General features: G+C 44.8%; 1 protein-coding gene across 2 annotated transcripts in view; it reads left to right on the top strand.

Annotated features, from left to right (window-relative positions):
- Positions 1-8,566, top strand: part of SAMD12 (sterile alpha motif domain containing 12) — a 168,413-nt gene extending 159,847 nt beyond the window's left edge. For both annotated transcript variants that reach the window (XM_015856215.2, XM_032442891.1), the window contains exon 5: positions 68-8,566. In XM_015856215.2, coding sequence (XP_015711701.1) covers positions 68-90 — 23 coding nt within the window. In that variant the 3' untranslated portion in view covers positions 91-8,566. The remainder of the gene's footprint in view (positions 1-67) is intronic.
- Positions 8,567-12,734: the final 4,168 nt, after the last annotated feature.

The following is a 12,734-nucleotide window of genomic DNA, read 5'->3' as shown; positions in this document are numbered from 1 at the left end:
ATGGTAATTCCTTTACTCTGGTCTATACTCACTGTCTGTTTTTGGTTTTCTGTTTTGTTTCTTACAGCCCCAGCAGAGAGCTCTCCATAAACATTTCCAGCCTGTAAAGCTGCTGTCCTGCCACTTGATATGAAAATGAACTTTCCTTCATGAAAAAACCCATAATCAATGGCACTGCCAGAAGGTGACCTTGGAGGAGTGAAGACAAACTTGAAGTAAAATCAGCCCACTTAAGACGATGCATTCTGAGAAGACCTCGTTTGCTGTGGAGTAAAAACGTGGTGCAAAATATCCAGTGCTAATTTGTTCAAAATGGTCATTGACAGACCTTTAGCTGGAAAATTTCTTCCAGTTTTCATCACTGTGCATAACTTTGGGTTCCCTTTAGGGGACTGCCTATGCCCTTCACTAGAAGTCCTGTTTTAGCATGGCAACTACTGGATTCTTTTATTATGTATGCAGATGGCATGATGTTTTAGGAAAAACTTACAGGAACTCTCCAATCTCCGTGGATATGTTCACGTTACTACACCCCTGATAGGAATGTAAAAGTCTTGTATGTGTTAGTTTTGCAGTCTAATAGTATTCCGTTAAACAATATCAGCATTTCATGCGTGCTTTCTGCACAGAATTAGCACAGTCCATATATATATATACAACGGTCTTTTCTAAATACTGAGGATATGTTTCAGTATTTGTGCTGAGACTGCATCCAAAGTGAAGTCCACTACTAGCATACCTTCACTGATTCACAGTACATTGTGTAGATAGATTTGCACGTGGCAGAGGTGTGACTTACTTTGTGGAGACTTGCAGAACAGCTGTCACAGAGGTAGCCAAGAACAGGGTCAGCTGAGGACACTGTGTCTGTTCTCCCTCCCCTCCAGCAGATATCAGAGGCTCTCATTCCTGGTATGCCAATGTGTTTTCTTACTCAGTGAGGGAGAGGAAAGGGAGAGCACCCTTCTCAGAGGTGAGTTGGACGTAGGGTTTGGTCTACACTAGAAACAGAACAAACTGGAAGGATTCGGGTTCTTTATGCTGGCCACTATTTATGTTTTGGACAGAACTTGGGAATCACAATCCAAACCAAACTCTGTGAAAAAGGTAATGAGTAAGACTATACTTCTAAGGAGCAAGACACTCCCTTCGAAGAGGGCAGACTTCTTTGTTAACTTTTTCCACTTTCTATCCAAAAGCATATTTTGGTAGGAAACAGGAATAAGCAAACGGTTCTAATAAGCCTTTCAATATACTGTAGCAGGCTCAAGACTGTTGCATTCAATCTGAGCATTGTTTTTTGTTCAGTCTCTGAATGGCTGGCCTCATCACTGGCTGTATCACAGCTGGCTGTGGTACTGTTTTTTTCCACAGGGATTTAGTGGAATTAATGTCTGTCCCTAACATCAGGACCTTCTCGACACCCTCTTTGTAATGAACTGATGCCATCAACATGCTAAGGGGACTTATCCATTTGTTCCTTATTTCTTTAAAATCAAAGGTAGTGTTTTGTATGTTTAAAAACTCTCATTCTCTCCAACCTAATAGGCAGATACCGTATAGTTGCTATTGGTGTGTATGCCAAACTGTGGGTGAAGTGCCATAGCGGTGGGAAGATGCAGCGGTGGAGAGAAGGCACAATTGCATCAAGGTAAAGGCACCTTTTTAGAGCAAATTCCTGTGTCATGAGACTTAAAAACTATTGTACAGTTCATTGCTAGAGAATTCAGCGTCAGCCTGCGAGGGTGCCTGTAGAATCAACAGATAAATGCATTTAGTGTGTAATTTTTAAAATGTAATTTTTTCAGATGAGTGAAGGATTAGCTGACATCTCTCCACCCATCTCAGATTCAGCATGTTGAAATACTTCTTTACTGTTCAAGAAGGAAATTGATGGCCAAGATTTTCAGAAGTTGCTAGTGATTCCTAGCGGTTTGGGTCTTTCCATGGGTTTTCAAGTGAATCTCCCAGATGTGTGAAGCAGTAAGCTTTAGATTCTCCTTCTGAAAATCCTGGCCCCTTGGATTTTAAATTTATTGGTGTACAAGTTCTCATTATGAGGTAAGAATCTTTGCCAACGGCAGCATTTGCACTTTTTAGAGCTTTTCATAGCATTGCAGGTTGGAATCTGATCCCTATAGAGAGAAGTGGCTGAGCACCTCACAGAATTCTATTATAAGCTCCAGTAAATTTTACAGCTCTTTCTGTTACAAATTTTAAGAACACACTCTGGCAACTGACACCAATTTTGTGTTGGTACAGCAATTAAAAAAGCCAACAAAAACCCAACTTGGATATCAATTATTTTCAAAAGGATTTTCTAAAGCTGTACTTCAGCAGTAGAAATTCTCTTATTCTACTATCCAACGAAAAATTCTGGTGTAATTTGAATGATAAAAGAAGAGTTTATCAGAGAGCATTATCTTAAAAGGGCGTATGAGAAAAACATGAGCCAGGCAAAGAGCTGCTAGAAGCATTTTTGTAGCAGTGCTGGTCTTGAACATCTTCCAGTAAATGGTCATGAATTTAGATGTGTGCACTTCTCCCATTAAAACAGATTGTTTTCAAAGCTTCCCAGGATTCTAGCTATGGTGATCTAGAAAACCAGTGTTACAGGCCCTAAGAAATGTGAAAATAAATCCAGGCCTTCATGTAGCCAAACTCAGTGAGAGCTCTGCTGTAGGTGCCCATGGACCAAGCTTATTTGGCAGCGGTGTAGGTCTCCATCCTACAGACAGCCCGTGCATGTGGAGGACTCTAAGCAAGAATAGTTCCCTTGTGCCCCGCGACACTCCTCACATGTGTAACTGTCTGCAGGAGCCATACGGAAATCACTGTACTTTTTGGCTTGTATTTAACTATTCGTCGTGTTTGGATGTTTTTAATCACTGTTATTCTCCCAAAGTAGGCCATGCTTCCTCAGGGATATTTATGAAATTGTTCTGCAGCTACTGAACAACTATCTGGATCCCAGCGTATTCTTCCGAAAACTTTTTAATATAAATAATCATGTGGGGGAGATTTTTTTTGTTATCGTGAATGGGGGCAGGTACTGTATTCTCGGAAAGGCTCTTGAGTGCAGACAATCAAGTCTATTGCATTTTTTATGCTGAACACCTTATTAAGAGCGGACACATCCGCTTTTGCCTGGGTCGCAAGAACAGTTCTGTGGAAACAATGCTTTATCTCCAGTCAATAAATCATTTATGTCTAGAGTGCCAAAGACCAAGTCAACATGAAAGGGAGTGAATAAGTTATTCCGGCAAAGGAAGTGAATTTAAATATGCTCAGAGCCATTAGTTCTGTGCAAAAGAGTAGAAGACGAATGCTGTTTTAATAAAAGAGCAATTATCAGCCCTGTGGAGCTGGATACACTCACAAAGCCCAGTGCTACCATTGCATTGATCACTGCTCACAGCTCTGAGATGAAGGACCAGCAAGCATCCCTGTGCAGCGCCCGGCCGCTGTTCTCTGGGCAGGGACACGCAGAGACTCAGCCATCCTCAGTGCTTCAAATTATGCCAAGGGCAACATAGGAAAACTGAAGGAACTGCTCACCTCAGAAAACATGTTGTGAATGAAAACATCTTTTGCATTGGTTTAGTCCTTGCTTTTTTTCCATCTGCATGGCTTTCTTTGCCCGAATTCCCCATCACTTATTCTCTTAGGGAGAACACAGCTCTCCAGGAGGGGAGAATGCAAGAGCTCTGCAAGCCCCTTAGCCTTGCTGGTCTGTCTGTGTCATGCTGTAGCAATGGGCTCCTTCCTGGCTGTCTGCTTCTCGGCAGCCAGACTGAAAGCAGCTGCAGTGTCATTAAGGAAATCAAACCATTATTAATGACAAAATTCTGTGTTTGTTTTGTTCCACATTTTCAGAAGACCCCAGGCCAGGCCCCCAGCAGACCTACAACAGACTGTTCCATCCTTCTCCTGAGATGTGTTGGTTAATGCCAGCTGTGGGGCCAGTCCTGAGGGATTTTGTGCTATAGCCAAAAGCAGCCTCCCTCCGCCCTCCACCAAGCCACGAGATCTCAATTATTCAAAATTGTTTCAGGCAAGCAGAGTAAAATCCTGCAGTTTTCACCCCCATCCCCTTTTAACTCTCTGCAGCCCGAATCTCCTTTGAAGGGCCCTGCTGTAAGGCTGTGTTGATTGACCCGGGTATATGCAAACTGGTCAGTAAGATTTTAATTTAAGAAGTCCTCTGTTGCAATGAAAATCAATGACTGGGGGGAGGTATTGCCAGCATTACCTGCAGCCTCCTATGGTAAAATGCAAGTAAGCCATCTGGAGTGCAGAAATGCCACCAACGTAATGTATGAGCGATTAGGCAGGCGTGTGAGTTTAAATCAGCGAGTAAGCAAAGCAGATGTTTGATGTGGGAAGCCAAAAAATGCATGGGAGGTCAGCGGCCAGTAGGCCAGGGCTAGTAAGACCAAATGCATTCTGCATCCTTATCATCCTGTCATAGTGATTCTGATATTGGGTACAGCATGGTGGATATTGAGTGAACATGTGAAAACCAACAAATACTCTTGTTTTGTATTTGAAAGCAGTAGGATAAGGGAGTCAAATTTCACATTAAAATACAATTCCTCCTACTCCATCGGAAATTATGGGTAATGTTAAGCAGTAACCATCCAAACATATTCTTCAGTTCACACAACCAGATATATGAGTGTAGGAAAACTTAGGAGTAAGATTTTTCAGAACTTAGAAGCATTTAAAAAAGCTTTAAATTACACAAAATCAAACTAAACCCCAAACCAATAATTAAGAAGCACAAGTGAGCTGACACAGAAAACTATAGGCTCATTAGCTTCCTATCAGTCCAGGGTAAAAGCATAGAAAGGTTGATATGAAGCAATCATTAAAGCGATTAAAAATTGATAAACCCCTCCAAATGATTGTTATAGAAATGTATTGTGTCAAATAACTTTGTTATCATTTTTTGTGATATCAAAGGCTTGTTGATAAAAGAGGCTCTGCTGACATCCTATCCTTAGCCTCCTATAGATCATTTGATTCTGATAAAGAATAAAAGAGCACAGTGCAGCATCAGTATAGACCACGCTAAGTGGATTAAAACTTATTAGTTGCTAGCTCACAAGAAATGGTTACAAATATGACATTATCATCAGTGAGAGTATTCCTAATGAGCTTCTTCCAAGGTATGTTTTATTATCAATATTCCTCCCAGAGAAACAGAACATTACTGTTGGAGCATTTACAGATGACAAAGCCAGGTGTGTGCCATGATATGGTGATGAACCTGGAGTGCTGCAAATGCAGAAGCCAAGAGGAGGAGGGGAGCCTCCTTGGGGGCTTGGGAATGTGTCTGGAGTTGGGTGGCCATGAAGGTCAACATCATCCACTCACCGTCAACCCCCAAGAGCTCAGAGTCATCTCTGAGGAGGACCATCAGTAGGACTTGGAGGATCTGGCAACAGTGATGTTACGGAGCCATTTGTGCCCATCTTTCATATATTGACAACTTGGAAAGATTATTTTCTACAGCTCGCAGTGTCATTCAAGGGCAGGAAAACAGCTCTTATTATAGTGCTAGACTAATGAAGCTCAAGCTATTAATTTATCAGAGACGATGTGAAGAGATGACTCAATCTGCCTGCAATCACAACCTCTACCTGTGCAGGAAGTGCTGGCTAAGGGCAGGTAGTGCTTTCATTCAGAGGAAAAGGGAATGATGTGCTCTACTGGGTGGAAACAGATTTCAGGCTAGAAATTAAGCACAAATGCTCGACAGGAAGGATAATTACCCATAGAGACAACTTACTTGGTTATCTGGCACATTCTCCTTCATGTAAGGTCTTTAAGTATATGCAGAGCTTTTTTCTAAGTCAATAAGCTCTACCTCAAATGGAAATGTAGGCTCCGTTCAGCAGTCCCTGGATGAAGCAGTGAGGTGTGTGCTGTGTAAGAGCTCAGCCTGGATCATCACTGGATCATCTGATGCAAAGTTCTGAATTGAAATGCCATGAATTTTAAATACAAAAGGAAAGCAGGCCCACTTGTATCCATTGCTTTCACACAATATTGCCTTAGAGAGTTATGAACTGACTTGTAACTGGTGGGGGCTGCAGTAGATCTCCTCACATTTACAAGGCTCTTCTGCATGTGATTAAAGAAGAGAACTGGACAAGAAAGGACAACAAAAGCTGCCATACATAATTAGTCTGTTGTTGTTCGATAGTAACAGCCTGGGATAAAGTCTTGCACCCACATGACCGGTGTGAGCATGCAGTGAGAGCCACTTGATCAAGGAGGCACCATTTTGCTGGCATGAAACAGGTTTTATGCCCAACAGCCAGCAGAGGAGCTGAAGTGCTGATTGAGAACTACACTGTGTTGATTTGCAGTTGAACAAGGTATGAAGCAAACTGTTCCCGCTGCCCCAGTGAGTCCCTCCGCAGCTGGTGAATGAAGCTCTCTATGTGAAATGAGTTCAGTGGGATGACCTGGAGCAGTGAGCACTGCAAACCTTATTGCAGGTGGCTGCTTTGAATATTGGACCTTCAAAATAAGCAGGAGTGCTCGGCTTCTTATCCAGGTCTCATGAAGCTGCTGCTCTTAGATACAAGGCAAGCACAAAGCTATGAGCTGCCTTTCAGAGTTCTTTGTTGTGCTGAGGAAAATAGCACAAAATAGGATGTGTATTTTAGAGGGTAAACAGTTCATGCAGGCAAAAGAAACCATAAAAGCAATACTTACTGCAAATTGGTATTGAATCAATATCAAGAAGCTGGAACAAAAAGGGACATAGCTAAGAAGATAAAGATCTTTGGGGATTCTTGCTCTAATCCAGTGTGAAATCCTAAGAAAATGAGTCTGGCGTAGATTTATTGTTCAGGGAACACTGGTCAATACCAGCTGCAGTCAGGTACATTTGCGGGGCTGCTGGTTTGTGTGCCAGCAGTGGAGCAGTGCTATGATGGCTGCACAAGGGCTGCCTCTTCTCTGCAAGTGGGATTTCAGCACTGTTGTAACACAGGCTTAGTCAGAATGAGATGAAAAGCTCCTTTCTGCTTTTAATTCCATGTATATCTAAATACCTTTTCAGAAAAAGAAAAAAATCCCATGTAACTGTTGTTATATCTGTAATCACATTACTTCTATTAGGCACTTGCCTAGAATTCATCTATTTAATATCATGTTACCAAATTAAATAGTGACATCCAGATTTATTCTTTTTAAAGCAGGGAAACCAATATTGCAGCCCAACTGCATGTAAGCAACAAAAAGGTGTGCAGAGAATAAAACAATCTGCCCGTGGGATGCTCATCGTTCTCCCTGCTAAGCTCAGCTCCAGTGATGGAGAGAAAGAAGTGGGCCATGAGGGGCACCCAGAGCCCTGCACCAGCCTGTCCTGGGGCCATGGCAGGAGATGGATGGACAGACAGACCACCCTTGCATACTCAGGGCCAGGGAAACTCATTGCTGTTGGCGGTCATTGCTGAGTGCTAGGCTTCCCCTAAGTAACGGTGAATTGCATGGAGTAAGATGCTGGAAGCGTGAGTTGCCAGCACTGAAGTCATAGAATCAAAGTGACTGAGGTTGGAAATGACCATTAAATAACACCAGATCATCCAGTCGAACCCCTGCCTTGAGCTGGGTCATCTTGTACTTGGATTGGGATTCACTTGGCTTTGCCTTCAGGTTCTTCTAGGGGCTCCAGGTATATGGACCTGCCTCATGGTTGTTATTCCTTGTTCACATCTGAGCATGGACAAGACAACAGAGACACCCACCCATGATCAGTCTGACACTGTGTTGGCCGGTGTTTGGCTCCTACATTTCAGGAAGCTGAATTTAATTTTAGCTGAGCCAATCTTTGAGGAGAGCTGGAAATTCACAGTTGGAATTGTAGCATCATCTCCAAAGGCTGCCCCAGATCTGTGGCCCATAAAAAGAACCAAACAGTCCCAACCGCTGGTGATGGACAGGAGCTGAGGGAACCTGAGCCACCTTTAGGCTCAGCTCTGAGCTACACACACCAGGAAAATTCCCCTGGAACCTCCTTTTAATGTTAACTTGGTTGGAAATCTGGTAGGATGGCAGCACTCAAATGGTTAAAACGTGATGTGCTGTTACTCCCAGTCCTCTATGAGAGCATTTTAGAGATGAAGCCAAGCGAGGTGGCATAACAACAAAGTGTGCCTTTCCGTTGGATGTGCGCTGCTCTTCCCCAGGCATCCAAGGTGTTCCTTGTACAGCAGTGCTTGTTTTCCCAGAACTGAAATTATCATGCAATCTAATTTTTAGTACACAAAGTGGCCATCGCTGTTAATTCCACCCGACGGTTTTTGTATTTCTGCTTTAATTCCTTCTGTTTTCAAAAATCAATGAGAAATAAAACCTGGGTGGGAGGGAAGAATTCTAATAAATGATGAAATTAAAATCAATATCAAGTTTTTGGTATCTTCGGGCATGATCTCTGGAAGCTTTGGATATCTGCTTTATCATTTTGTATATTGGACGATTTTGTACTCCGCATCGTTGGACTTCATTTGTGCATGGCAATGTATTAAAACATGGAGTTTTTATTATAGAGTAAAAGGATTTTGTCTGATTTCAGCAAGTTCAGGGCTTGACCCATCGCCTGTTCTGGGCTCATGGGGCTCCAGCACAGGATGTGAGGAGTTCGCTGCCCGGCACTGCGGGTGTCATGGAATGCAACGCACCTGTAGATGCAGTAGGACAGAGTCGTAGAATCATTAAGGCTGGAAAAAACCTCTAAGGTCATCTAGTCCAACAATCAGCCCATCCCAGTGCCCACTAATCCATGTCCTTTAGTGCCACAGATACCCTTGAACACCTCCAGGGATGGTGACTCCACCATTCCCTGAGCAGCCTTTTCCAATGCAATGCCACTTTCGTGGCAATCTTGTGTTCCAGACCCTTCACAGCTTCATTGCCCTTCTTCAGACAAGCTCCAGGGCCTCAACAAATCTCCTACGGGGTCCAGAGCATGAAAGATGCAGGTACTGGGTGGGGTGCACATCATCCCATCTCCAACACACCCCCGTTTATTCCCTGAATAGATCAGCACTGGGGGCACAGCAGCAATGTACAAGTTGGTGGCTGAAGTAGTTCCATAAGCTCTAATACTGAAATCCCATCGTGGTTCTGTGTTCTCCCATATTGGTGTGCTTTTGTTGTTGTTTTCAGCCATACCCACGAGTGTTCTTTTATTTGTAAGGTAGAGATTGATGAGATATTTTGGTCAAACAGAAAATACTGGGCTTAACACAAAATAATAGAATGAAATTACATAGCGTGCAATGTAACTGACAAAGTCAGGATAAATTGTCATCTAAAAAAAGAGAATTCATGCTTTTTATTGTAACATCTTGTGATTGGGCTGCAATTTACTAAATTCTGTTTACATCTTTTAAAAGCTTTCTACTCCATAAACTTTGTTAGTGAGAAGAATATGTTAGCAGAGAAAGCTCCATTTTAGCACTAAACTGTACACACTGCATCTTGGGCTGAAGGAAATGAGAAGAATCAGAGACTCAGAGAATGGCTTAGGTTGGAAGGGACCTTAAAGACCATTGAGTTCCAGCCCCCTGCCACAGGTAGAGCTGCCACCCATCAGACCAGGCTGCCCTGTGCTAAAGTGGAGCAAAGCCACGTTACGGGAGCAAATGCTTCCAGTCTGTAGTGAAGCGCAGGAGACATCAGCGAAGCTCCCAGTCCCAACCCTGACGTGCTGCATGTAAAAGAACAATGTCCTTTGTTTCTTATCCCACCTCCTGACCTATAATGTGAAATGGGAACCGTGCTGAGCTGCCACTGCTAAACTTTGAGACTGAACAGAGAAATTACAACTCTGCCAAGACGCTGCTGCTTCAGAGGTTGTGCTGCAAGCGGGATTGATCTGAACAGGCAACTTGGTGCAGATGTAAAGAAAGAAGCTGCTGCTGTTAGTCCTGGCATTCAGCTCTTGCCACATCATGCTTGACCTGTCGGGGTCTCAGCACATTTTGATGCTTCCAAAGCCCCTCTGTGGGTGAGGTTTCCAATCAGCCCTGCCTGGATTTGTCTGAGGTTGGTTCCTCCTTCACCTCATTTGTGCCATTGCCCTGTCACTGCCTTCTTGCTTTTCTGCATCTAATGGAACTCCTTGCCTTCCACTGCTGTTAACATCAAGTGGGAAATGCACCAAAGCACTGCATGTGAGAAACATGCTTTCAAGGGAAGCTGTTTTGTGTTAACTAAATGGCACCAAGAGCTTAGGAGGGGACAGAAGGGAGTCGAATTGCTGCAGCTATGTCCTTGGGCAACAAGGGGATCAGTCTCCTCCTCACCCCCATATTGCAGTGATGGGCTGAAGCAGCAGATAGATAGTAAGATTCAGGCTGAATATTACTTTCACAGCTTTCCAGGGATGGGGACACTGTCACAGTGGGAGGAGCCACCTGCAGGAATGGAGAACTGCAGCCCCTGAGGAGAGGCAGATGCTTCACTGAGCACACTGCAGAGATTTCTTTATGACTGACTTTCCTGTAGGTACAACTTGAACAGGAAGCAAAGAGTTAACTTTGTTAATTACCATTACTTTGCATTTCAGCTGGAACTGAATTTAGCTCTTCTTTTTTTACCTCTTGGAGGTAGAAACCTACCACTATGTAGCGATGAGTAATTCCAGACATGCTCCGGCTCATTTAATTCAATGCATCAGGCTGTCAGCTGAGGAACTGGGGCACATCCACAGATCTTGCTGTTCTGTGGGGTCAGCATCTCCCTCCAGTATGACTGCACTGGGATGGCTTTCATCTCGACATGAGAAGAGCTGTCTGACACTGAGAACAGTGGCACAACTTCCACATCAGCAGAGGTTTTGAGGATGAAGCTGGACATAGAATCATAGAACCATGGAATCATTAAGATTTGAAAGAAAAGACCACTGAGATCATCTAGTCCAGCCATCAGCCCATCCCCACCACACCCAGTAAAGCACGTCCCTCAGTGCCACATCTCTGCATTTCCTGAACATCTCTAGGGATGGTGACTCCACCACCTCCCTGGGCAGCCTGTTTCAATGCCTGACCACTCTTTCAGAGAAGAAATTATTCCTAATATCCAACCTGAACTTCCTCTGGTGCAACCTGTTGCTGTTATTTGGGACTTCTCCTCATCTGGGCTGACCCCCACCTCACCACAATCCCCCTTCAGAGGGTTATAGAGAGCAATGACGTCTCTTCTGAGTCACATCCACACTGAACAATCCTGGCTCCTACAGCCACTCCCCATAAAACTTGTGCTCCAGACCCCTCACAGCTTTGATGTCCTCTTCTGGACACGTTCCAGGGCCTTGGTGAAGGGTCCAGAACTGAACACAACGTTGGAGGTGCAGCATGAATCAGTGTCAGTACCAAAATCGTGGAACAGACGGCCTCATGGAGGCTCATTGTAGCATCACAGTGAGGATCATGCTTTGGAGTCAGGCTTTTCTTAGGTCTTTGCTGAGCACAAGCAGGGGATAAGTGCAGGCTGGTGGAGAGGCTTGAGACAAGAGATGAATACAAGTTTAAAACAAAAACAAAACAAAAAGCAAAACAAACAAAACAGATGTTTTGGGCCCATACATGAGGGATTTTACTGCCAGTGATGCAAAGCCTTTAAAGCCCCATCCCCCCTGGCAGAGGGCAGGCTGGGGATGTGTGTGGCCATCTCCGGTGCCTGAAGACAGATCTGGGGAAAAGCTTCTCTATTGCTGGGGAGTTTGAGCGCAGAGAAAGGAAGCGCTGCAGGGCACGGAGCGAGTCAAGGCTCGAGCTCTGCTCAGCTTGCCAGGGAGTGCCCGGGGAGCGCGGTCGGTGCCTGACGCTCAGCCCCGGGGCTCCGCGGCTCTGCCCGCTGCGGGATGGAAGGAGACAACGTGGGAGGCAGATTGTTTGTTGGAGAACGTTGGGAAGCATTGTGCGAAGCTGATTAACTCATCCCAACTATTTTATTTAGCTGCAGAAGTTGCCCCGGATGAGAAGTGCAGCTGTAAGCGTTTGCACAATGAAAATGCTCCCACACACAGGAAGGCCAGATAAGCCTCTGCCTGTCATTGTTACAGCAAGAAATTGTAGCACTTCGGGGAAAACGCGGGGTTTTTCCGCCTTTGTTTAAGCTGTAATGCAGAACATGAAGGATAGAGCTGTGCTATGCGTGCTCACACCCCTCAGTCCCAGGCGCAGACCAGGGCTGTGGGAGGCACAACCTGGCCAGAGGCCTCAGCAGCTCGGACCCCCAATGCCCAACTGCTGCTGGCCACAGCCACAGCTCCCCAGCAGCTCTGCTGCCCTCCCTCTGCTCCCCCGGGCTGCTGTGCCTTAGGTAGAGGAAATGAACGTTTCTCCTCCTCTGCCTTATTAGTCCAATAACAGGCTGCCTCCTGCCCCCAAAATATGGGCCTTCTGGATCATGTACTGCCATCCCCCCGAGGGATGAGGCAAACAAGAGGAAAAACGAGACTGCCTGGAACGTTACCCAAACGTGCTGGACTGAGGACCACCCTCAGCCTTCAGCATCTCTCGGGTCGCCAGTCACAAAGCCGTCCCCATCTGACTTAAATTAAACCCACCAGAAAAGCAGTATGGAGTCAAGCAGTCAGCGGGGCATTTCCATGGGATCTTCAGCCATGGTTTGGGACCCCCTGCGTATTGAATATTGTCTTGAAATACTCTCTGAAAGCCATCAAGAGGCTGGGTATCCAACCACAA

The sequence above is a fragment of the Coturnix japonica genome, chromosome 2 (genome assembly GCF_001577835.2).
Source record: "Coturnix japonica isolate 7356 chromosome 2, Coturnix japonica 2.1, whole genome shotgun sequence".
Classification (NCBI taxonomy): Eukaryota; Metazoa; Chordata; class Aves; order Galliformes; family Phasianidae; genus Coturnix; species Coturnix japonica.
Note: the sequence above shows the minus strand (reverse complement) of the source record. Positions and strands in the feature narration are given on the sequence as shown.